Genomic DNA, 27,640 nt, shown 5'->3' with positions numbered 1-27,640 from the left:
ACAAGACTGTGATAGAGCAGCCATGAGAGAGGAAGAAATCAAGAGTGTGGTGTCCTGAGGGCAAGTGAAGAGAGTGCCTCAAGAAGGAGCTGGCGATCGGCTGTCCAAATGATGCCGTTTGACCAACTGTGGCGAGCTGCCAGAGGAAGGCATCAACCATGAGGAGAGTTGGGTTTCACCAGGTTCGTCAGGACCCTGTCCCCAGAGAAAGCACTAGAGGAGCAACGAACAGCTGCTGGAAATTTTAAAGATGTGTCCCAGGTGTTGGGAACACTCAGAGAAGTGCTTATCATCCTCTTTCAGTAGGAAGGAGGCTCCATGGACCAAGCTCAAAGGAATCTATCAGATGTGATGATGGAGATTTACAGGAACTATGACTTCCAATTTCTAATCCAAATGGCTCCTTACTGGTTCAGAGGAAAGAGCTTGGACGATGGAGAGACAGGTGACAAGAGGTCCATGCCCAGACTGGTGTGGGATCCTGGCGGTAGTTCCAAAATAGAACATAAGAAAGCTTTAGCCTCCCAGGAGATGAAAACAGAAAGCCTTATAAACAATGTTTCGACTAGCGCATTTCAGAGAGGCTAGGAATGCAAAGGCTGGTTTGGGAGGCTGCAAGAAAATAAAGAATCTGCATTGCAAGCAGCTCACGATGCCCCCTGAAGAAGTACCCACTGGGAAGAGACCAGGACCATAACGATTCTCCTTGACTCTTGCATCTGAAATCAACTGAGAGGGCCTGTAGATGAAGGCTTCACCGTCCATTTGACAGATTAAAAAAAGTAGTCATAATTGAACACATGAGAATCCATGCACAGAATGTTCTGGAGGAGATCAATACCTAATGGCGTTTAAATTATATGACTGAATGAGATCACTCTGAAGAGGGCCAGGACTGAGCCTCGGAGGGTTCAAGAGCTTAGAGGACGAGCAGAGGAGGAGAATGCAGCAAAGCTGGTTGGGAGTGCGAATACTCTTCAGAAGAGTGGCCCTCAAGTGTGGAAGAAATCCTGCTAAGTGAGGGGTTCCAGAAGCCTCGTAAAAAGATAGCGTTCTGAGAAGACAGAAAAGGGTGGCTCTAGCAAATGCTAGCAGGAGGCTGAGAAAAGCGGGGTCAGACATGAGGCTTTTGACGGCGAAAGGCAGGGCTTTGGCAAACTAGATAAAGCCCATCCGGCTGGAGGGGCAGGAGGGGACGACGGAGTGGAGTCCAGTACAGGACCACAAGTGTGAGATGAAGTGGAGTCAAGACACAACTGTTTGATGAGAGGAGTCAAAGTGATGGAGACGGTGAGACAACGACTGAAGCCACCAAACAATAAGAGGGGAAGGACTGGACCGGGAGCTCAGCAGAGGACAGCACAGGGGGATGGGGGAAGGAGACGGATAAGAAGAAGTCAAAACGGCAAGGGTGGAGCAAGGAGGGGACCCCACCACCGGTCCTTGGTCAGCGGGCACTGGGGGAAAATACAACTTCCACTTGAGAAGGCTGTATGGGAATCTGCGTCCTCAGAACACAGCCACGGAGCAAGAAGGCGGGGTGGCTTAGAGAACAGGTTGAGGGGGGAGGGATGCTGTGACCCACCTGGTTTTAAGGGCTCAGCTGAACAACTTGGCAAATGGTCCAGGTTTGGGGACATACAGAGAGTGCAGGGCAGTTAGGGGTGACTTGGGAGACTTGGGTTTCAATGGTGAGTAAGGTGACCGGGTTATGAAGTGTGATGAATCCTCCCTGAAGTCAAAGCACTCAGCCATTTAAAAACTTGGGCCCGCTGGCCTTGCCCATACCTGGTGGTCTTGTGGTCTGACACTGTGATCTGGGGTTTGACTTCTTTCACAGCTGCTGTCAGAGACAGCTTGTGTGGCCGTAACAGCTGAGTTATGGTTCCGGCCCAGTGTGGCGAAGCTTGCTTTCCATGGTCCTCACACTTGTATAAATGAGGGCCCTCCCTCTTGAATTTTCCTAGTGTGGTCACCTGACCATCACCCTCAATCCATCTTCCCCCAGGCCTTTCAAGACAGAGCTTAAGCTGCCTCACGCCTTTGACCGCTTGATTTGTTACATTATTCTTAAAATTCATTTGTTTTGTTATAAGCTGGTTGAAAAATATGAGAGGCCTGGTATCTGAAGTTAACTTTTTACTTGATTCTCCTGCTTTTAATATTTTTTATGGTGAACGCTGGATTAATTATAGAAATGAAGGGGGTTTACTTGCCAATTTTTTTAAAGACTAGTATTTGTTGATGGCTCAGGTCCACTGGGAAGCCCATGACCAGGGCAGGTTTTACTGAATGCATGATGTTACCTCCACAATTCTGGTGATCGATGCTAGGTTTCTTCGGACTTGAAAGAGGCGTGTAGGGGGGGCCGGCACCTGACCTCCTTTCTTTGATGTTCCGTTCTTGTAAATAATGAGCGGTTTGTCTTTGAACAAACTCAGCAGGTGAGCAGGTTCTTTGCCTTGGGAGACTCGGATCTGGGGGCGGCGGGGATAAAAGAAATTAATAAAGAGTGCAGTGAAAGAAGGCCGTATTTCCAAAGCCGTCCTTATTTTTCTCTTTGAAAACAAAATTAAAAATATATAAAAAGTCGAAAAAATATATATAAAAAGTCAAGAGCAGGAGGAACGATGAATCAACAGAAAATATAGGTTAATGATAATCAAACAGAGCTTCCTCACTGACTTAGGAACCATTCGTTACTCCAGACACAGCACCTTCTCGGGGGACACAGCACCACACTGCACCACTTTCTGCTTCCAGAAAGCACAAAGTTTCAAGTCTGTTCATCTACATCTCCAAAAGGGGGAAAACAACGAAGTGCTGATGTATGCCATCTTTTATGAAAATTACTCTTTTTTTACAAGGGCACCAAGCTTTCCAGATGTTTAGGGGTATACCTGTCTCTCACGTGTTTTGGATCTCGTTCCGTAGGTTAGGAGATGTGCATTATTCAAATTCTTCCAGAAATAAGACAACACGAAAGTATACTCATTCTTTTTACATCCCTACCACTGTAGGATGAAAAAAAATCATTGTAATCTGGGGATGAATAAAGATTTCAATCCAAACATAAAAAACTGACAAAAATAAACAGAATAGACTTTATACTTTTTAGCTTACCTACGGAAATGGTACTAGTAGATTTGCTTAATATAAGCTGTTTTTAAAATACAATATCAGGACTTTTCAGGATAAGGAAATGGAAGAAAATAAATGGCGAGTTATTTAATTTCACCTATTAGTTTAACAACAGATACTGGATCAGATCCGAATTTCCTATCCCTTGCATAATCTATTGATGCATGTATTTACATAAAGAGTTCAAATTTTGTGTCACTCTCCTGTTTTTTAAAATTATTTGCCCTATGCTAAAGTTGAACTATCTCTCCTACCCTGGTCTGTCTTTTTCTAGAAGCCAAGTGAATGGGAATGCTGATGCACATACCATCACAGGGAAGCCTAGGGAGCACTGAAAGTAACTAACTCCACAAATATCTTTCAACTAGTAGACATTCAAATAAGCCAGTAACAAGTTAAAACGTCTTTTGAGTCACACCCCAAAGCATGGGGTGAGGTTACCTAACAGCTCCTAAAAGTGCCGTTGGCTTAGCATTTCCCATAACATTGAGAAAACATCAAGCGCCAACATGAAAGAAAGAGGGCTACTGATTAAGGCCCATTCTCCACTGCGAAATGAAAATAAGAGATAGAAAGGTAAACTGAAAATTTTTCAGTACTGTTAATACAGTCTACGAAGGAATGTTTAAAACAGCAATTGAGGACTTTATTTATGCATTGTTGTAAACCGCCGCCATCTTGTGGTGAAACTAAGCATTACCATTTCATTGCCATTTTAGGATTCAATTGGCTGACACTGGAAATTCATTCATTGGGTATATCAAATATTTAACTGTGAAATATAGAATTTATAAGGCACAGGGCCTTATCCTCAAAGGTTTTGCATGATTTGGTAATCACTACTTGAAAGATCAACTAAATGACATAGATGATGTCAGTTCTTAGAAATATTTCATTCAAGAAATGAATATAAACTCTATGCCAATAAAATGGACAACCTGGAAGAAATGGACAAATTCTTAGAAAGGTATAACCCTCCAAGACTGAACCAGGAAGAAACAGAAAATATGAACGGACCAATCACAAGTAATGAAATTGAAACTGCGATCAAAAATCTTCCAACAAACAAAAGTCCAGGACCAGATGGCTTCACAGGTGAATTCTATCAAACATTTAGAGAAGTGCTAACACCTAACTTTCTCAAACTCTTCCAAACTACAGCAGAGGGAGGAACACTCCCAAACTCATTCTACGAGGCTGCCATCACCCTGATACCAAAATCAGACAAAGATGTCACAAAGAAAGAAAACTACAGGCCAGTATCACTGATGAACATAGCTGCAAAAATCCTCAACAAAATACTAGCAAACAGAATCTAACAACACATTAAAAGGATCATACACCATGATCAAGTGGGATTTATCCCAGGAATGCAAGGATTCTTCAATACATGCAAATCAATGTGAAACACCACATTAACAAATTGAAGAATAAAAACCATATGATCATCTCAATAGATGCAGAAAAAGCTTTTGACAAAAATGAACACCATTTATGATAAAAACTCTCCAGAAAGTAGGCATAGAGGGAACTTACCTCAACATAATAAAGGCCATATATGACAAACCCACAGCAAACATCATTCTCAATGGTGAAAAACTGAAAGCATTTCCTCTAAGATCAGGAACAAGACAAGGATGTCCACTCTCACCACTATTATTCAACATAGTTTTGGAAGTCCTAGCCACGGCAATCAGAGAAGAAAAAGAAATAAAAGGAATACAAATTAGAAAAGAAAAAGTAAAACTGTCACTGTTTGCAGATGACATGATACTATACATAGAGAATCCTAAAGATGCCACCAGAAAACTACTAGAGCTAATCAATGAATTTGGTAAAGTAGCAGGATACAAAATTAATGCACAGAAATCTCTTCTATTCCTATACACTAATGATGAAAAATCTGAAGAGAAATTAAGGAAACACTCCCATTTACCAGTGCAACAAAAAGAATAAAATACCTAGGAATAAACCTACCAAGGGAGACAAAAGACCTGTATGCAGAAAACTATAAGACACTGATGAAAGAAATTAAAGATGATACAAATAGATGGAGAGATATACCATGTTCTTGGATTGGCAGAATCAATATTGTGAAAATGACTATACTACTCAAAGCAATCTACAGATTCAATGCAATCCCTACAAATTACCAATGGCATTTTCTACAGAACTAGAACAAAATATTCTTAAAATTTGTATGGAGACACAAAAGGCCCCGAATAGCAATCTTGAGGGAAAAAAGCAATCTTGAGGGAAAAAAACGGAGCTGGAGGAATCAGACTCCCTGACTTCAGACAATCAAGACAATATGCTTCTGACACAAATACAGAAATATGGATCAACGGAACAGGATAGAAAGCCCAAAGATAAACCCAAGCACCTACAGTCAACTAATCTATGACAAAGGAGGCAAGGATATACAATGGAGAAAAGACAGTCTCTTCAATAAGTGGTGCTGGGAAAATTGGACAGCTACATGTTAAAGAATGTAATTAGAACACTCCCTAACATCATACACAAAAATAAACTCAAAATGGATTAAAGACCTAAATGTCAGACCGGACACTATAAAACTCTTAGAGGAAAATATAGGCAGAACACCCTTTGACATAAATCACAGCAAGATCTTTTTTGACCCACCTCCTATAGTAATGGAAATCAAAACAAAAATAAACAAATGGGACCTAATGAAACTTAAAAGCTTTTGCACAGCAAAGGAAACTATAAACAAGACAAAAAGACAACCCTCAGAATGGGACAAAATATTTGCAAATGAATCAATGGACAAAGGATTAATCTCTAAAATATATAAACAGCGCATGCAATTCAATATTAAAAAAAAACAACACAATCAAAAAATGGGCAGAAGACCTAAATAGACATTTCTCGAAAGAAGACATACAGATGGCCAAGAGGCACATGAAAAGCTGCTCAACATCACTAATCATTAGAGAAATGCAAATCAAAACTACAATGAGGTATCACCTCACACTGGTTAGAATGGCCATCATCAGAAAATCTACAAACAACAAATGCTGGAGCGGGTATGGAGAAAAGGGAACCCTCTTGCACTGTTGGTGGGAATGTAAATTGATACAGCCTCTATGGAGAATAGTATGGAGGTTCCTTAAAAAACTAAAAATAGAATTACCATATGACCCAGCAATCCCACTACTGGGCATATACCCAGAGAAAACCATAATTCAGAAAGACACATGTACCCCACTGTTCACTGCAGCACTATTTACAATAGCCAGGTCATGGAAGCAACCTAAATGCCCATTAAGAGACGAATGGATAAAGAAGATGTGGTACATATATACAATGGAACATTACTCAGCCATAAAAAGGAATGAAATTGGGTCATTTGTAGAGACATGGATGGACCTAGAGACTATCATACAGAGTGAAATAAGTCAGAAAGAGATAAAAAAATATCATATATTAACACATGTATGTGGAATCTAGAAAAATGGTGCAGACAAACTGGTTTGCAGGGCAGAAATAGAGACACAGATGTAGTGAACAAATGGACACCAAGGGGTGAAAGCAGGGGTGGTGGTGGTGGTGGGATGAATTGGGAGATTGGGATTGACATGTATACACTAATATATATAAAATAGATAAGTAATAAGAACATGCTGTATAAAAAATAAATAAAATAAAATTCAAAAAAAAGAAATGAATGTAATAGTTCATGGGGAACTTCATGGGGAGCTAGTGCATTTACAGAATTCAATCATGTTGTTAATTTGTTAATTAACAATTTAAAAAGTTAGGTTTTTTTTTTTTTTGTCGGTCCGCGGGCCTCTCACTGTTGTGGCCTCTCCCATTGCGGAGCACAGGCTCCAGACGCGCAGGCTCAGCAGCCGTGGCTCACGGGCCTAGCTGCTCTGCGGCATGTGGGATCTTCCCAGACCGGGGTACGAACCCGTGTCCCCTGCATTGGCAGGCGGACTCTCAACCACTGCGCCACCAGGGAAGCCCAGTTAGTTTGTTTCTTAAAAGTTAATATGCACCTTTAAATTTAGGTCTAACTTGCTTTATTTAGGAACTAAAATCCAAGATGGAAAGAAAAACAGCTGGAAGACCAAATTCACTCTCCACATCTCAGTTTTTATGCACTAAAGTATTGGACTTACCTTTCTAATTACTTTCTACCTTTGAAGAAGCCATTACACATTTATAAAGATTTGAAAACTTGAAAGTGATCACCTGGGAGTGATAACTCAGGTAGAACAGTTTTAATAGCAACTGGCTATCATTGATCTGATATGATTCTAAAGGAATGATTCTTTGGGGCTCTTAAATCTGTTAATAGTTTATTTTTGTTTCTGTTTTTTAAATTTTGTTTGCTCCCTCTTTTCCAGAATCTGAGAGAACGAGTATGGCATGAGAATAGGAATATTTAAATTCTAAAATGAAAAAAATATAATATTTAGAAAGGGTCAAATTCCCATCCCAACTTGGGAAAAGGGTTTTAACTAGACACTGGGCTAAGAAAACTTTAAGTTGTATAAGTTTTGGGGTAAAAATATCCCAACCTGCACAGCCTGTCCTCCAAGGGATCTATCCAACTGAACGGTCAGGAATGCAGAAGTCGTCAGCTCATCCCTCGTGGCATTTGCTCCTTGCCTGGTGGAACCAAAGTAAAATAAATTAGTTTGTATTTAAGTTTTAAGATCTTCTAATGTAGGCATTTCAAGCAGAAACTTAAGTTATTATGAAAGGTCAAGAAGAAACCGGCTGTTTTGACATGATAAAGCCATAGAAGTTATTGTTTTTTTAAAGTACTTAACTAACATTGAGCCATGAACTATCCCATGTATTGTTTAGAACTACATATGATAAGTATTTTTAATCTCCATTTCATAGGTCCATTTTTAGTTCCATAATTACTCCGCTAAGTAGTCAATTCTGTCTGATTTCAAGTTGGAGGTGCCTATTTTGGGAAACCATCTTCACAGTGAAAATAATCCATTTGAGTAGAATACGAGCCAAATCTATTAGGCTGGATATTAATAGTACTTTATCTTTCCATGAATATTTGGTGATCATAGTAACAAATGTGTGGACCCAGAAAAATCAAGAAAATAATCATCAGAAGTAGGCAATGGTGAAGCCCCATTTTGTCATTCTAGCAATTCTTTAAAGGAATTTTTAATAAAACCGTAAAAGAAGCTAAACTACCAGTGACCCAGATAAGGATCAATGAATCGGGTCTTCTCTGGTGGTCCAGTGGTAAAGAATCCGCTTTCCAGTGCAGGGGACACAGGTGCAATCCCTGGTCGGGGAAGTGGGATCCCACATGCCACAGGGCAACTAAGCCCGTGCGCTACAACTACTGAGCTCATGCCTCAACGAGGGAGCCCGCATGCCACAATCTACAGAGCTCATGCGCCCTGGAGCTGGTGCGCCACAACTAGAGAGAGAAATCCTGCACACCGCAACTAGAGAGAAGCCCACGTGCTGCAACGAAGACCCAACACAGCCAAAACAAAAAAAAGAGTCAATGAATCAATTCATCCAGTTCATTTGCAACTTCTCTTTCTAGGGTAGCTTGTGGCTATAACTCCAATCACTGGTTTAACTTATATAGCAACCTCTGGGAGATCTGCTTGTTTGATGACTTTGTGGGAGGGAAAAGCCAGTGAAAGCACTGAGCATTGATTGGAGCCACTCCTCCTATCTTTGTGTGACTAGAAGAACACTAATCCTGGAACTGGATTTTGAAAATTAATTATATCCTTTCTTCTGAAGGTTTGAGAGTGAGCTACCTGTTCCATACCCAGAACAGGTTAACGATAGCCTCCCAACCTGGGCAACACACACAGACACACCCCCCAAAACACAGAATTCAGGAAGTATGTCTCATTTATCTCAGAATATTTCATTGAACCAACAGAGTCAAGTGATTGATAGAAAAATGTTCTACAGTGGGGTGCAAAAAAACGGAAAGATATGCTCATGTCAGGCATACGTTTAAAAAAATAAAAAATGCTTTTCATAACAAAGGCACCCATAAAGATACAGTCTTTTAAGACTAATAACCTAAATTTTCCATGATCTTATCATGCTAGCAAACACTTCTGGGAGCCACTGGGAGCACCGACTGGGGTGTAACACACAGCTGAGGAAACACCAGGGTCTGTTATCGCCTGTCCTTCCTTCCTCACATCTGCAACTTCTTGGATGTTTCTTCATTTCCTTTTTTTTCTGCAGGAAAAAAATTCAACTAACTAATAGACTACATCACCAAACTTTTGTCACCATTTTACTATTTTTTTTCCTGGAGTATTTCAACCAGCAAACCTGAAAACCCTCACCAAACTTTTGCCATCTGACACTCTTAATAAATATTTCACTGTTCATCTCGAGCCCTTCTTCCTCTTCATGCCAAAGTGACTCATGCTTCCATCCACACAGATTCAAACCAATTTGCTTTATTGATCTATGACCCAGGAGGTCAAGGACTCCTCTAATTTTGAAATCCTGTGCCTAAGGGGAAAAAAAGCAATCTACTTTGATATGATTTCTTCTTTATACATCTGCGGTGCTTGTTACTCATTAAAAATAAATGCTGCATGAAAATGCAATTTACTGCTTCAAGTGACTCATCATTGCCATTGTTCTAAGTTTGTTCACTTTCAACTACTTGACATTTCAGAGAAAGATCACTGCTGAAATTATTTTTCTCCTATCATTTTAGAATATAAGTGGTTTCAGAAATAAAGAGACAAAGTGATTTAATTCTAGTTTGTCACCTTCAACTCTGCTTCTTGGATTTAAACTATTTACGTCCCTGCACTGAAATTATCACATAAACTGGAAAGCTGTTTAATTTGAAAGCTAGTCTTCAAGAGGCATTTTCTAAATGCCTCTTTGCTACCTTTTCGGAAGTTTTCTAAGTTCTGCAAACCATACAATATTAACAAACTGACATATTTAACATCCATGATATTAAATGACAAAAACTCACAAGAGGACTCAAGCATCTAACTTATATTCTTGATATCTCAAAAAGTCATACATTCTCATCACAGAAATCTTGAACACATCAAACTGAAAGAAGAAAACTAAATGACCCCCTCCCCCAGCCCCAGTCCTAGCCCAAAGGTCATGACTATTAAAAATGTGACATATTTTCATCTTGTTTTTCTCTTTGATTTCTTTACAGTGAGGACCAAACTTGTCCTCCTCCTAAGTTCCTTATCTCAGCGAATAAAACACTACCCGCCTGTGCACATACCAGAAATCTGGGGCCACCCTTGACTCAGTCATCTTCTCCGTTCTCTGTAACCAGTCATTCAGATGTCAACTCGTTAATACTTTGCACACTTGCTCATCCTTTCCCTCCCTTACACTGAACTCTGGCCATATCATCATTCAGTTGGATCATTGCAACAAATTCCAAATGGCCTCTCTGCCATCAATCTCCCACCAGTCCATTCTTCAGATGTTAACCAGAATAATTTCTCTAAGATGGAAACCAATCATGTCACTCCCCTGTGCGAACTCTTTGACTGGCTCCCAATGCCCTGAAGATAAAGTTCATCTGCCCCAGGATAGTCACAAGGCCATTCACTATTTAGCTCCTTCTAATTTCTCTGGTTTTATCTTTGCTCCTTAACTTTGCTCTAGCCATATATCATTACTAACCGAGTAGAGCACGATTTTCCCTGCATTGCTAGGAAAAACTTCCCTATTTGCTTGCTTCCATCGCTCCCATTTTTGCTCCCACTTAGATGTCGCTTCTAAGAGCCCTTCACCAATAGCCTAGGAGTTAGCTTGAGTGTCTGTCCCTAATTCCCCAAAGATCACTCAGCTTGGTTTTATCTTAAACCCTTCATATTTCATTGAAATGCCTGATAACCATCTTTCTCTCTTTAAAGTATAAATTCTTGGGCAACGTTTTGGCTTTTTTTTTTCACCACTGTATCTTTAGTATCTAGCTCAGTGCTTGGCACATAGAAAGCGGTCTATGAATACTTTCGTACGATTGAAGGAATAGCTACTGCGTTTAAAATTTACGACCTGATTTAATCTGTTTTAGTTATATCCACATAGTTACTGATATGGATTACAAATCGCTAATTCCTCAAAACATTCTCTTGAATTACTTATTTAGTCTTTCTTCTTTGATCTGAGTGCTACAATTAATTATATTTTTTACATACCAAAAAGAATTAAGAGGAAGAACAAGAAACAGAATGTAAAAGAAAAGCTGACTCGGAACAATAAATTTATCCCTACAAATGCCATGCTTTGCACACACTTCTCTGAATTAAAATTTTAGAAAAGGAAATTGCAAAATAAGGACACAGCTTCTACCAAGGTATAGCTGCACACAGGCCTTAAAGAGAGCTGCAGATCAAGGTGTGAAATGTTGCTTCACCAGTTACAAGAGTTGTGACCTTGGGTTAAATTACTTAATCTGCCTAAGTCCTCCTTCCGTTTTTTTTTTTTTTTTTTTTTTTGTGGTACGCGGGCCTCTCACTGTTGTGGCCTCTCCCGTTGCGGAGCACAGGCTCCGGACGCGCAGGCTCAGCGGCCATGGCTCACGGGCCCAGCCACTCCGCGGCATGTGGGGTCTTCCCGGACCGGGGCATGAACCCATGTCCCCTGCATTGGCAGGCGGACTCTCAATCACTGTGCCACCAGGGAAGCCCAGCCTCCTCCCTTTTTTACCTTACCTTTCACTTGAAAATAATCTGGTTGTGAGGAAGAAAGATAATATATGGAAACACCTAGCACTTTGCTGGCACAAACATGCTGCTCAAATAAATGGTTACTATGAAGATGGCATCTTAAACATAGAGCTAAATAGCTAAATACATTCATCTGTGACAGGATATGATGTGACTGTGGAGTCAGAAATGTCCCTGGACACAGTGGTTCTCATTAATGCCACAGTGTACATTAGAATCTCAGGAGTCCTACCACCACCTTTATTTGGTATAAAGTGGGGGCCAGGTGTTTGGATTTGTGAAAAACTGTCCAGGTTAGTATGTGCAGCTAGTGTTGGGAACCACTGCCTAAGGCAGTGCCTGTCAATCATTAAAGTGCATATGAATCATCCTGAGATCTTGTTCAAATGCAGGTTCTGCTTTAGTGGGTCAAAGAGAGGGCCTGACATTTTTCTAACCAGTTCCCTAGTGATGCCCATGCTTTTGGTTCACAGACCACCCTTTGGGTACCAAGAACTATGGGATAGGGAAAATCATCTCATCTCCTTTACTTGGTTAAGCTCAAGGCACTGGCCAGTATAAGTGTTAAGTGGTCACACTGTGTGGACAGATGTCTCTGTCATCTGGTGGGACGCTCACCAGAGAGAAATGTCACGATATCAGCAGACACCTAAGTCTGCATACGTTCAATATGTTCCCTGAAGATTGCCATCACCATGTAGGCAAAGGCAGGATCCTGCTTCACCCTTGCACCTTTGGCCTACAGCCCTCAGCTTTAAGATCTTTTTTGAAAATTCTTTTATTTTTCTCAGTCTTCTCAGAAATATTCTACTTTTCCTGATTTCACTTAAAAAAAACTTTGAGAATCCCACATTGCATGATTTGTTGCAGAATCCCTGTCCCTTTGGAAGAGTCCAGCATGCTATGTGTACTTCACTTACTTGGTTGGACACTCCGCACTGGCAATGACTCTCTCTAAGTGAACTTAACCTTCAATTAACTCAAGTCATTATGCAAAAACCATATGAGATATGGATGCAATGGCATTTTTCTTCATTACTGCTATGAATTTCATGAGGACAAAGAATAAGGATGCATCAATTTGAGGTCTCTGGAGTATGAAATAGAATCATAAATTATATACATGCCTTAGAGGATTTGCATCATTGAAATGTTGCAGCTCCAATCAAGATGGGCTCTGTGAATTTTAACAAGAAGACATGGCACCTGATGCCAGTTGGAGTGTTAGCTTGCATAGGAGATGAGTTATTCAACTGTATATCCACTAAAGGAACACTACCCTTGGGCTATCAAAACCTTTCTCCTAGGTTAGAAAGGATGACACTTATCTAATCCCTCCTGCTTGTGGACAGCAGCTACAGAATACAGTCAAAATCATATCGAAAGAATACTACTTGCATGTTATACAAACCTCACTGGCGTATTTATAAGATAATTCTACCCCCTATTGCATGGAATTTAATGAAATTTAACTTTGGAGCAAAATGTGACCTCTACGGAACTTGAGATCTTATGAAAGAGGGAGACTTACCAGGTGTAGATAATCTGTCCTCTGGGATAAGTGTAGAGTATGATGTAGCAGTCACCACCATAGAATTCACCATACGAGTTTCGGTCAATTTCGATCCTACCATGGTTTTCTACACGCCAAATCTAAAAGTAATGAAATATGTGTACCCAAATCAAAGTTTTCTTGATCTAATGATACTTCTCAGAGGTTTAAAAAACATTTTGGTTTAGATCTGTCATTAAGCAACTTTTAAATTACTTTTCTAACTAGTTTACAAATTAAGCAACAGGAAGAAATTTTTATCCATTTGGCAATTTGGTTATTGACTTTTTAAGCCCTTCTAGTTCTTTTGTACCCTTCACAGTACTTAGCTCAGTTCTGAGCCTGTTGATCGATAAATACATATTGTTTGATCGATTAGTGAAAATAACATGACACTCTAGTGGAATAACAAACTGAAATATTCCGCTCAGAAATACATCTCTTAACGTACATAAAATTTGTCATCAGTTTGGAAGTAATTTTTTAAAATTTCTTTTTCCCTGTGTTTTAAGCCATGAGACTATTGTTTTCCCAGGTAAGAGTGGCAGATTGTGACCAAATAATAAAAATACCAATTGCATGATTTCTATTTTCAAAAGCCACCATCTAGGCATGAGACTGATTAAGATAAAAGCAGGCAGAACTAGTTATTTTCTATTTCCTTATCCTCGTCACAGATTAAAGACACTTTTAATTAAAGATTAAAAGTTGGAGAGATGAGAGTTGTAAATGAAACGGGAAAGTAGCACTTGAGTGAGAGACTGCAGGCACTATGTGTGCGAGCACCGTCCTGCCTGGGTCCTGGGGAGGCTCAGGATGGACCCTTTGCTTTCAAATAAGGAGATAAGCAAGTGCAGAAGAGCAGTGCAGAGTTTTCAGAGAGCAGCCTTCCCATGCCATCCCAGAGGAACAACGGCAGCATGGCCTGGCTAAACCCAAAAACCTAGAGAAAGCCCTGGATGTTAATATCCCTGGGATGGCATGGGAGGGCATCTCAGAGATGCTGTGCCCTAACGTGGAGACTGCAGCTGGGACACACTTGGTGCTGGGAGCCACGTTTGCCATGGGGTCTGCTGGCTGTGTTGAGCTCCAGAAAAGGATGTCTGAGCAGGAGACAGACCCAGCCCCAGAAGCTAATACCCCTCTGACAGCCATCATGGTTGGGGGCGGAGGGGGGGGGTACTTCTCCCTTTGCAGTTCCCACAACCCCTGCACAGCTTAGATTCACACTTCATGTCTCTGAAAAGAGAAAAAACTTTTAAATCTTTTTACTACATACTTTGGTTCAAGCATTGTGATAAGCTCTGGGAATAGAGAGATAAATTATTCAATTCCCTCCCTCAAGGAACTGACAAGAGGTCTGGGAGGAGAAACCTGTAAGTAAATGAACAATTCTGTGGTACTTATATGATAAATTCTATGAAGAATATTACTTATGGCTTGAGCACAGAGAAAGGTCATTTCAGTGTGGAGGGAAGGCTTCTCGGAAGAGGGGCAGCTTGTGACTTAACGGAGTTACAAAGGAGGAATGGGAATGTTAGCCTGATGGCAGAGGGGAAGAGTGCTCAAGGCTGTGGAAGGCTGAGGTGCAGAGAGCAAGGGTCAATCATGGAGGTCCAGGAGGCCCACCTGAGGATGGACGTTCCCAGGAAGACTGTGGAAAGCCAGCAACGTATTCTAGAATGGAAGTGACATTATCCAGTTTCCCTTAAATTAGATGACCCAACAGCAGATTAAATGTCAAGAGATTTTAGTTAGGGAGAATTCTTAGGAGGGTTTTAACAATTTTTGTCAAAAAATAGCAATAACCGGGCTTCCCTGGTGGCACAGTGGTTGAGAGTCTGCCTGCTGATGCAAGGGACACGGGTTCATGCCCCGGTCCAGGAGGATCCCACGTGCCGCAGAGCGGCTGGGCCCATGAGCCATGGCGGCTGAGCCTGCACGTCCGGAGCCTGTGCTCCGTGATGGGAGAGGCCACAACAGTGAGAGGCCCGCGTGCCGGGGGGGAAAAAAAAAAAAGCAATAACAAACAAACTCAATTTGAATGCTCTAAAAATATCTGTGATTTTGGCACATGACACATGCCCAATTTGCCTTTGTGAATGCCTCTACGGTGCAAGGGAAGGACAAACTTATGTAGTGGGTGCTTTTGGAGCAAGGCGCCCTCACTGGACAATCCCAGTTGCAAGAGCAGGAGCATTTCTGGACCAGGAAACAAGATGGAGATGGCTGGGTTCCATGGAGGCCTCTAAGGTGATAATTAGGTGATCTTGCACAAATCGCCTAACTTCTTAGAATCTCAGCACACACACTGTAAATTAGGACTGAAGGCCAGACAACAGCTCTTCCAGCTTTAAACTCCCTGGTTTAATATACAGTCTTGAACCATTTTTATTAATAATAAAAATTCACAATTTACACAGTTTGTAGTTTCCTGAAGTTATATTTCCACATATCTTGCCATAAATGGGCTTGACAAGGACAAACAAATGAACAAAAACATGTAAATACCTCCACTTTGCCGGAACCATCATCCACCATATTATGCTGGGCTGCCATTGTTGGAGAACTGTGTAATTTTGAGGCGTCAAATGGAATTTGTTTTATTTGAGCCACTTTTTCTGTGACATATACTTTCCCAAAGCCATCACTCTGATCTTTATCTCTCCAGTCCTTAAAGAACTGTTTGAAGATTGGTGTTTCACCTCCTTCTGGAAGAACCTGAATCTGAAATTTAAAAAATAATAATAATTATCAACAGAAAAGTAAGAGACCAAGGAAAAACATTAATCTAGTAGTGGAGAAAAAAACTGAGGAAATGCAAAGATGATCCTTCTTTTTGTGATGACAGATGTAAACTTGGAAGCTGGGATCCTTAATTGAATGCAAAAGGGAAGGTTATCAAACACGAAGCTAAAACAATGCAACCTGGCTTTTATTTTTTCTTACAGCTAAAGTAATTGCCACTGAATCTGGATGTTTGAGAGAAGAATAAAGTTATTTTGTATGTTATCATTACAGTCAAATAAGTTTGACTGTTTTCCTACACTAGGTTCATAAGATGTCTGTGACCTGAAAGAAATGATCTCGTTGTGTTACATGTGCCAGGACATAAAAATGAAGAGCAAAGATGAGACTGAGCGATTCAGAAAAGAAGAACAACTATCCAGTGTCTATGCTGATCTCCATGAAGGCAAATATTCTCTGGGCATTAGTCCATGTCTATACAAATTGCTCTAAGGAATAACTGATAAATGCTCTCAGCTAATTCAATTGTGGTCGATCATCTTGACTTAAAGGCTATGGAGGAAGTGGATGTGTTCTTATTCTCATCACAAAGTCCCATGGAAGGTCTGATCTCCAATTTCTGCAAAATTCCATCCTCCACACAGATGTAGTTCTAGGGACGCATGATACAGCATGGCACACACGTGAGAATGACTTGCGTGCATACGTTATTTTGAACCAAATTCTTTCATGAGTTTTGTGGCGATGTCATGAGCTCCCATGTTTAAAAACATTTTTTCTAGCCAGTTCATTTCTACACATACCTGAGTATTAGTAGAATAATGCATTTTTTCTAGGAATTCTTCAGCTGTCTTCATGGCAGCCTTTCTCTCCTGGTGATTAGCATCTCTACCTAACATGCAAGATATATGAAAGAGACAGAATTTCAGAGAAGCAAGGTATTATATGATTAAGAAATATTTGTTCCCCAAAAAATAAACAGAATTATAACTGAATTTAACTACAACCCTGAAAGAATAGCAAAATTCTCCTAGTATACTAAATATATTTAACAATATTGTAATGAACACTCGGTATAAAAAAGATTCTTTTTATAGTGCCCAAAGGCTTTCTTTCTCCCCATCATTCCTGGTAAATAATGCTGGTGGGAAGAAAATATAGGTTTGATGTCTGCATTTTACAGATCACGCAGAAACGTAAGATTTTTTTAAGTTAGAAAAGATGTTTTATTGACCTTTCTGAAGAAAAATGTACAAATCTGAAGTACGTCCACAATACCAATGGCACTGTTTACCTTTCCATACAAAAATCTGTTTTGCAGCACCGTGGTCCAAAATGAAGCATTCTTCAGAAAGCAGCATCGCCATGGAGAAGGGGTTTTCTTCTGCCACCATGCTCAATTTCATGGAACCACTGGCATCTGAAACCTAACATGAAAATCATGAGCTTGCTTGGGGATGATCAATATGTTCTAAACTCTTTGATCATGGTGATGGCTGCACAACTCTGTACATGTAATAAAAACCACTGAATTGTACACTTTAAATGGATAAACTTTACAATCTGTAAATTATATCTCAACAAAGCTATTTCAAAGGAAACAAACAAACAAAAAACCCCATGAACCCAGTTATACCCTTAGAAAGGCTTTTTTAAAGTCCTTTGGGGTTAAAAGTATTACTAATAAAAAGTTAAGTTTCAACACAGAAAATAATAATGCTAATAATAATGGATAAGGTTTGTGGTGATTTCATATAGACTAGGCACCACACAATGAACTTTAACAAGATTATTTCTGAATTTTATGAATACAACAATCTTTTAAATAGGTAATAACCTTACACTCACTGCACACAAACAGAAAGCTGAAGCTTAAACATTCATTCATTCAACATTTACTGAGTACTATCATATGCCAGACACTGTGCTAAGGAAGGCGTTGATACATTACAGTTTATGCTTACAGATTTTTTTCAATATGGGGCCTGTAATTTACCTCAATTTATTTAAATACTTTGTGTGAATTATCAAAGTAAATATCATCTGTCACAAATAAAATTGTGTCACAAGTAAACTTACCTAGACTCTTGAAGTTTGTAAACGACTACAGAATATATATTTTTTTAAGTTTCAGGGGATCTTACAAAATTTGCTAAGTTAGAATTCATTGTTTTTCAAAGGCCTAGTAGGCTGCAAGGTAATCCACCTGGGCACTTGTTAAATATGCAGATTTGAGGGCCCTACCTAGATCAGTGGTGGGGTTTTGCAGCACTGTGGTAGGGCTTGAATTCTGTATTTTTAGAAATCACCCTAGGTGACTCTGCTTCCCAGGTCTGTTCAGCAATCCCAAATTAAAGTATTTTCAAAAGAACTTTAGAGTTAGATGTATGCAATACATTAAAGATCCACTAGAGGGAGCATTGTTTCAGCATTAACATGTTCACATTTTAAAATATTTCCCTTGTCCCATAATGCTGTCCAAGAAGCAGAACAGCTTTATTTGATGATGTGACATAAAAGATATTTGTTAAACTGTTGCAATTGGGTTTTAGAAACAGTAATAAAAAATAAGCAGCAACAAAGTCTTTAGAATAACAATTTCTGTGTGGCTTATATTAAAATTATCAGTATTTAGGAGCGGTAACCACGTTTTCCTTTGTCATCTAGGAGGAAAAGAATCTACTTCCCCTCCCATTCTACAAAAAGGAAGTTATTCTATACAAGTTAGTAACTTGATCTTCATTTAAAATCACAGCGTGTCTGAGCCAGAAGGTCCCTTTAAAGAGCAGCAAATATAATCCCTTCTTGTAAGAGATGAGAAAACTATTCAGTTCTGCAGGGAGATTAAGGTCTGCTCCAAATCACATGCTTAGAAAGTTACAAGGGGAGGGAACGCTTGAAGGATCCCATCTGAACCGTCTCCTCAACTGGTACATCTTGTGGATTTTGTTACCCTCAACAGCAATAAAATCATAAAATTGTGGAGTTGGAAGGAACCTGAGTAATCTTCTCATTTAATCTCTCTCTCTCTTTTTTTTTTTTTTCAGATAAGAAAACTAAGACTCTGAATGGCCATGTCTTGCCCAAGGTCACCCAGGCAGTCCTTCCCACAGAGCTGACATGGAACTAAGTCTGCCAACGCCCAGGACAGTTTTTACCCTGTTTCCTTCCAGCGGTTTGATTTGATAGCCTTGTGCTCATAACAAAGAAAGCCTTCATGATGGCTAAACAGGATATTTTAAATAAGGGGATGATTTTATAGCTTATGAAGACTTTATAAGAAAAAGCTTACAAAGTTTTTTTACTTCATGAAGGAAACATTTTATTGAATGTAATGTATCAAAACAGATTGCTGCAAACTAATACAGCAACAATATATAATTTTATTTAAATCACAGCAAGTTATTATTTGTTGTTTTTAATAACAATTTTAAAAGTAATAGAAAGAGGAATTTAAATAACTATGCTAGAGCAAAGAACGGATTCTGCCCACACATTTCTCTTTGAGGGCAATGAGGAGAAATGCCATCTGTAGCAAAGAGTCCCTCCCAGTACAGGCCTCCCCAGCAGCTTCCAGTCCAGTAAAAACAACAGAACTCCCTAACAGTGAACCCACCATGTAGAGTTTAGCCATTTTCCTGTTAGTTATGTCTGCTGTCATGTCGTCATCCTCTTCTCCATCCCTAAGCTCCGGCTTTTCCCCTAAAACCTGGGAAAAAAAGTACACAAATAAAAGATAAAGACCTCTCATTAATGGTGCAAAGTTAAAAAAAAAAAAGGAAAACAGCTTACATTTCTAAAGTCACAGATTATAAAATATTGGCAATCAAAATGACCAGGCTCAGACATGTCTCACCAGTCATATTAAATTGTCCTTTTACCATGGGTCATATCAATCAATGGCATTTAGTAAACTGTGAGTTTGCTGGTGATGTGAAGGAGAAAATGAAATCCCAAACTTGAAAGTGTAGGTCTCCGTATTATTGAAAACTAGGAGGAATTAATTAAAATTTGAGTTCTACGTTCAGTTCTACAACAGAATTTCTTCCATGACCTCTGCCTCTAGCAGCAATCTATAGGCTTTATTAATTTATTATCACAAAGACTTGGTCAAAATTACTATCTGAGGGTAGGGTACTATGATCATTATTGATTTAGACGAAAGTGTAAATTAACCACACCATGCTTTGTTTCCTGCTGTATTTTTGGCATAGAATAAATGAATGTTGAATGAATGAATGCATTTATTTATTCTTTGCATATCTGATGCAATCCAAAAGTTCAAGTAAAGCATTTGGTAGAAAATACATTTGAATCTGTTTTGAATTTCTGTACAAAAATCACAAAAAAAGTCTATAAAGCACCTTAATTAATTTAATTAACTGACAAATATCATAGGATGTTAAGGATGGGAATCAAATATAAATTTATTGAAAACAATGTGATTTTTATAACAGTACATAGATATAAATTCAAGTTTAGAAAATACAAAGAAGCTATTCACTTAGATTCAATAAATATTTAATACACAATGAGATTCCTTGCATAATGTGCTTTATAGTTAGTATTCCTCACAATACATTATGTGAAAATATATACTGCTGAATACCAGACAACAATAAAAATGTATATAAATTCTAATCCTTGCATGAGCATGCCACAGCCTCGAGTTTAGAAATACATTAAAGACATTTCCTCTCAGAATATGCCCATCTTTTTGTTTATACAGTGATCAATAAAACCCTTTAATTACTGACCACACTAAATGATTATAATATAGTTTTTCTTTTTTTTACTAAAAGTAGGATCAAGACAAAAATTAAAATAAAACCAAAAGTGCTTATTTTTAAAAAACAGTTTTACATTGGTAGAAATATGTGTAACTTATAAGAGCAGTGAAAGGTCTCATATACCCTTTAGAAATTCTACTTCAACCAAGACAGTAGTTTGGAATCAACAGTTTGGGTTAAGGACATATTTAATACTGGGAAGTCTCCCAGTGGACTAAGTCTGAGATTTGGGACATACTCGAACTTTTAATTTTCAGACAACAATTCCCATATTAGCTAGGAATCTTAGCCTCTCAAAGGACTGTAGCATAGTTGGGAATTGAACCCAGGGAATTTACCAGAAACAGGCTTAACTCCAGAGGTACAGGGAGGCTGTATATTGTCAGATATCATTTTAAAATTCAGTTCATCAACTAAGCATTTACCAAACACCTCACTGGGACATACAAAGGAGTTTCCAACCACCCTGCACAACCCTTACAAACTTTACATCCTTCCTAGAAAGAGGAAAATAGTTTAATACGTTCAGCTTATCAACTATGCCACACATTTTGATCTTTGAAATAAACTGTAAATACAGCCTTTCTTTTTCTCTACAGGTAGGATAATGTCTAAATTTAAAAACCCATTTTAGGTTTCTCAAGTGATGAGCATTTAGCTCATGTAACCCTTTGTGTATGAAATAACATATACTTTGACAATCTAAAGAAGAAGGCGAAGAGAGAATCCTTATCTCAGGATGTTCCATGAAAGTTTCATCTGTTGTTCTAGCCAAGTCCTGCCACTCCAGCTTGGAGCCCCCCTTTCCTTCAATTATTTTCTATAAATCTCTACTTAAAAGTACCAGCATCCTCTAACATGCTCCAAACTTACCTTATCTCTCCACAAAATTGACCATTCTCAATGCTCTGTTTGTGTCAGTGAATCTCTATTCCTCTATTCACCTGGACTTAAAATCATGTTAGTTTTGAATACCTCCTGTCCTCTACTTTGAGTCTCCTAGCCTCTTAGTCATTAAATTCTCCTTCTTTATGATGATGTTTAGAGTCACTGTTTCCTATCTACATTCATCCCCACCCTAATGTAGTTCTTCATCACCCAAGTCACGGCATATGCCTACTCCTGTCAATTCCCTCCTGCATTCAGTCCCCCCTCATCTTTTCATCCAGAAAGTTATCCTGGACAATGGCTGGAAGGCCCATCTTATTTCACTTTACTCCAATGCTTCAAGAATATGACTCCAGATAAAGATTTATATCTTTTATCTGCAGCAGTGATTCTTAAGGTTCAAGGTGCTCAAGCAACATCTGAGTAACTTGATAAAGTACAGATTCCCAACTGCCAGCTATTAAGTCAGTGGATCTGGGGTGAAGCCCAGGATTCTGCACTCCAGATGATTCTGAACTGGATGCTTACTGACAGAGCCCCAACTCTTCTCTCTGGATTCCAAGGCTCCTCAAGAGGCTGGATGTGACCTACTTGGCATTATTTCCCAGCATCTACCAAGTAGCCTTCTCTAATCAAGCTCATGTTTCCCATGTCCACTGGGAGCCATGCACTTTCCTTCCCCAGGGCTGTACCTAATGCTCTATGTAACTGCTACCTAGGTAGACTGGCTATGGCAGAAGCAAAACTGAACAATTATTCTTTGGTTGATTCAGTTAATTATAATTAGCACAGTAATAGTTACCACTCACTGGATGTCTACCATGAGTCACACACTGGATCAGGAGCTTTAGACACATGTAATTTAAATCTTATAAGAGCTCCCATTAACCAGATACTGTTATTATCATTTTACAGAAAAGGTCACTGATGCTCAAAGAGGCAAAGCAATTGTTTTCCCAAAGCTGCTAAGTGTTGAGACTGAGATTCTGGTATAGGTTCCTTTAATGCCATTTCTGTAACTTTTAGAATAATTGGTTGCATACTTTCCTAAATCAAGAGAAACTAGGCAAGTCTTTGAAATGGACAAAAAGATTCTTTCCATGGATGGTGTCTAAAGGACCCTTCTGGTGATCTGATGTTACAGAGGTCTGCACCTTTCCTTCTCTTTGAGTTATATTTTAATCCAGTAGAAGACTGATAGCAGCAAATGATTTTGTCCACAGAGATGCACAGGCATTTTGTCTGGTGGAGATGAAACTAATTTCTGCCATGTGAAAGAGGCCAGTTTTGCAGTTACTAGCAAATTCATTTCAACACTGATTGCCCATACCTTTGTCTGTTCTTTGGATCATCTTTGAACTCACTATAATATCTTAGTTGTTTTCTTAGTGAATGACTTACTTATATGACATCTTTGACATGGTTATTTTATATTTGTCTGAGATTCATGATTTTACTTCTTTGAAAACTATCCTTTAACACATAGTACCCCACTTGTCTAAACCACAGATATTGGAATCTATTTATATATTTATTGCCTTTTACTACGGTGCATGTATTCAGCTAACACTTTTCAAGTCCATTATGTGCCACACTAAGTACTTTAAAAATTTAATATAACCAATGCTTATATGTTACTATGTACCAGACACCATTCTAAGCACTTTACATTTATTAAGTCATTTCGTCTTCATAACAAGCCTATGAGGTGGCACCGTTATTATCCTATTTTATGCCTGAAGAAACAGACTAAGTAACTTGACCAAGGTCACGCAGCCAGTAAGTGACAAAGTCGGGATTTGAACTCTGGCTCCAGAGTGTGTGTTCTCAACTAACAGGCTGTACTGCCTCTTCTAGGTACTTCAAAAGATCTTCACTTAACTGTTTAGGCCTTGTCTCTGGAGATAAAGCAGAAGTTTCTTCATAGCAGAGACTGTACAGGGGCCACATTTATCTCTCCCATTCGGATCAGAACAATGCCAGCAAATACCACAGGTGGCACGCATCCTATACACTGTGGTTACGGTGCTCTACCTTCCTCTCCACGTAGCTTTCATCTTTCTCCAAATCCTCTCTGTCTACTCCCCTTTCCTCTTGGTTCTGCCTATGCTGTGGGCATTAAAGGTCAAAAGAGAGAAGTTCTCTCATCATATCAGAGTGCTGTGGGAGCAGGCAGCCCTTAAAGAGAAGATACAACAGGGTGCAACAAACATGAAAGAGCTACCAAAGAATGTAAAATAATAGAGCAACAATACTTCTTTACCCATAAAACTGTCAAAGGTCAGGAGAAAACTGACTGTATCTAGTGTTGGGAAAGATTCAGTATTCTACCAGGCACCCTGCTGAGAAGGAAAATTCTTAAAAGTGATGACCAGTAGGTAACAGAAACCTTAAAAGCATACCTATCATTTAACCCAATTATTCTATTCTAGTAGTTTATTCTAAAGAAATAATTTAAATGTATGCAAAAAATTAATTTAATGAATATTCACCACAGCATTATATAATATTAAAAAATGCAAACCACCTAAATGTCCAACATGGAAGGAACTGATTAAATAAATTAGGCTACATCCAAACAATGGAAAACTATACAGTCATTATAATATCAAAAATTAGTTGATTATCAGGAAAATCTTCATAACATTTCAAATAAAAATCTAGATTTCAAAGCATTATCTACGGTATGAACTCTTTCTTGTAAAAGCACAGAGCTGCATATGTGGAAACAAAGACTGGAAAAAATTTGGTCACTCTTTTTTCAAAGGTGGGACTTGGGGTGATATTTTTCTCTACTACAACTATACTTTGTAAAATTTCAACAAGAAACATGTATTTTTCTTTAATAAATAAAACTGTAAAAACTTATATTAGAAAAAACGCTGACCTCCTGAATTTGTTTTGCTCCCAGTAGAATAAACTGCAGTATTTTATTACTTCAAATAGAGATAATATCACTTCATTTTAACTTACAGTCTACCTTAGGCTTCTGCCTCAGCCTTATCCACTCAGTTCATCAAAGATAGTAAATATTACTGGATTCCTAACTGCTCTAAGACATTTTGATCAGAGAAGCATTTGTTAATGTAAAGACCTAGAAGGAGCCAGCAGGGGCCCAGGGTTCTTAAGTTTTTAGCTAGGAAATTAAGTGGCTCCAAAGATCGCACCGTCTACTTTGTTACAGACGGGATGTGAATACAAAAATGGGAGCATCTATATCTTTTCCTCTCTGTTTTGTCAGTAACGTAACGGAAACGCTTAACAATGTTAAGTCACTATTCCAAGTACGTTAAAGAGGTTGGAAATTTGTGGAAATACAATTTTGTTCTCTGCCTAAATAGACCTTCTTTCCCGCTGTATACTCTTTGCCTTCAACAGGAGATCAATTCAGAATAACTCAGAAGATATTTATATTAAATCATTAAAGCAAATACACAATCCAACTTTAGATTCACAATCCTCTAGCTTCAGAATTTCTGGGTTTTCATGACCTGTGCCAAGACCATCCTCAGCGTCTTCTATGTTTCTTCTATACGACCCACTGTGGCTTTGTTCTAAAACATAAGTTGGCCTATGTGTAAATTTGTTTTCTCAGAAAGAAGGACGAAGCAGTTAAAAACTTTGCCGTATTTTCATAATCCTTACTGAATTTTCACATTTGCAATTGTTTTTATTTTGAATCTTTTAGCCAGTCCCACATATTTTGGATACAAAGTTCCAACATTTGCAACCTTGCTCACACAAGATGCATTTTCCCTCCTTCTGATGTCTGACAGAAAAGTCGAGATGCTTGGACACTCTACAGTAAGTAATTAAAGTGAACAATAAGAAAAGAGGGGATAATACGTGGCCTGGAGGAAGAACAGTACATAACTCAAAACTCCAGGTCACCTGGGATCAAAATGATCTACCCCGGTGTCAAGTCCTACCGACATTTAACATAGAGGGTCTTATGTACTTCCCAAACCAAGTTCATCTTGACAGATGAGGAAAATGAGGCTGCAAGAGGTTAGGAGTTTGCCTTAGGCCCAAATCTTATAAACACAAAGCGAGGATGTAAACCCCAGGGCTTCCAACTCCTACGGCAGTGCTTTATATAGATAATGAGACATGGCACTATTCTTACCTTAATTATTTTACTGTAAATGGCTCTGCTTCTTTTATCACTAAAAACAGAGTAAGCTTCCAGGTTCTAAGAGATAAAATTTTAATTACTCAGTAGTTTTTTGTGTCTTATTTCCTTTCCCTAACTGGTAAAAAAAATCAGTACATTTCAAGCATATGGAAAGAAATTGTTAAAGTGAAGTACAGCTTCATAGTTATGGTGTGTTTACTTCAACGCATTTTATGCCTTTGGTAAGACTACTTTTTGATAATAGGGAAGAAACACATATAAAATGATAGGCAATTCTGAGAAGAGCCACGAACTCCTTTAGCCAGCTCCACTTAATCTGGGTATGGTTCCAACATTTGCTCTCCTGCTTTCTCTCAGTGATGTGCTTCCCCACCTTTAAAATACCTTTACCTCTTTATTGATATGTCAAATAAAGGGTAATTTAATACATCAAATAGTGGATAAAGTACTTTAGACTGAGAGAAAGCGTGTGAAATACATATTGGGATAAAAGGACAAAGCGAACCGAGCGTCTGCAAAAGAGGGTTCGCTTCATTATCTAGCTCAGGGCTGTCCAGTAGAGTTTTCTGTGACTGTAATATTCCATATCCGTGTATCCAATACAGTAGTAACTAGCTACCTGTAGCTACTGAGCACCTGAGATGTGGCTTATGTGACCAAGTAACTAACTTTTAAATTTTATTTAATTTTAGGAAATTTAAATCAAAACCTAAACAGCCACATGTCTCTCAGATGCTGTATTTGACAGTGTAGCTCAGGAGGACGCAGAGAATGCTGTGGCCTTGGGAAACTCATCATGATGCAGGTCTGAACCTCAACATTATTGTAACATCAACGTATTAGAGATTAGATTTAGAGGGTCAAACTCATGAGAAAGTTTACTCATAAATTATTATAATATGGAAAGCTAATCCACAGGTTACTATTACAGAAAGCTAACTTACAAGTTTCTTTAACATGGAAACCCAACTCACAAGTTATTAAAATATGTAAGCCAGAACGTCAACTTTTTAAACTACAGCAGCTGTTTTTCACTGGCTGCATATTAGAACCACCTAGGAGTTATGATATAGAACACTCAAGTTTGAATCCCATCTGCAGAGATTCTGAATGAAGCCCTGGCACTGTGTATTTGAAGAGCTCCTAGGGCCTGGTTTGGTGATATGATTTAAACCTTTAGTGGCTTCAGCTCTGTGAGCCTGGCTCACTCATCTTAACCAGCAGGACAGGTCCGCCAAATCTTTCTGATTTTCACGTACGTTCACATAAAGAATTTCTCTCCTGGAAAAATTAGCAGGCCTGGTAGTCTGGAGGCTGCCCTGGGTCAACTCTTAGGTAAAGATTTTAGGCCCTCTGCTCTTTCTGGGGATTATTAAACCCTTCTATTGTAAGATCTCAAAGCCATTTGGACATTTGTACCCGATCAGTGCTTGAATGGACACTTTCATCATTGGCCTTTGGGGTTCCTAATCGCTATGCTTCACAATGGGCAACCCCACCTTTGTCTGTTTGACAATCCCTTCATTTGCTAAGATCAGACAACCTGAGCTGGATGGACCCACAACTAAGTGACTCTGTGACCTTATTCTCATATTTAAAATACTATGATAAGTAATCCCACTCACAATGATTATGATGATTAAGTGAGGTAAATAAACCTGATTCACATATAACA

At 38.9% G+C, this 27,640-nt stretch overlaps 1 protein-coding gene across 1 annotated transcript in view; it reads right to left on the bottom strand.

The window, feature by feature from the left end:
• Positions 1 to 27,640, bottom strand: part of SCIN (scinderin) — an 81,391-nt gene that overhangs the window by 15,543 nt on the left and 38,208 nt on the right. The window contains exons 5-11 of the mRNA XM_082662047.1: positions 19,769 to 19,861; positions 17,447 to 17,579; positions 16,956 to 17,044; positions 15,916 to 16,131; positions 13,384 to 13,505; positions 7,689 to 7,779; positions 2,307 to 2,477 (exon numbers count right to left, since the gene is read on the bottom strand). Of these exons, the coding sequence (XP_082518173.1) occupies positions 2,307 to 2,477; positions 7,689 to 7,779; positions 13,384 to 13,505; positions 15,916 to 16,131; positions 16,956 to 17,044; positions 17,447 to 17,579; positions 19,769 to 19,861 (915 nt within the window). The remainder of the gene's footprint in view (positions 1 to 2,306; positions 2,478 to 7,688; positions 7,780 to 13,383; positions 13,506 to 15,915; positions 16,132 to 16,955; positions 17,045 to 17,446; positions 17,580 to 19,768; positions 19,862 to 27,640) is intronic.

This window comes from Grampus griseus, assembly GCF_964374135.1.
Source record: "Grampus griseus genome assembly, chromosome: 9".
Taxonomy (NCBI): Eukaryota; Metazoa; Chordata; class Mammalia; order Artiodactyla; family Delphinidae; genus Grampus; species Grampus griseus.
This window is presented reverse-complemented; position numbering and strand designations above follow the sequence as displayed.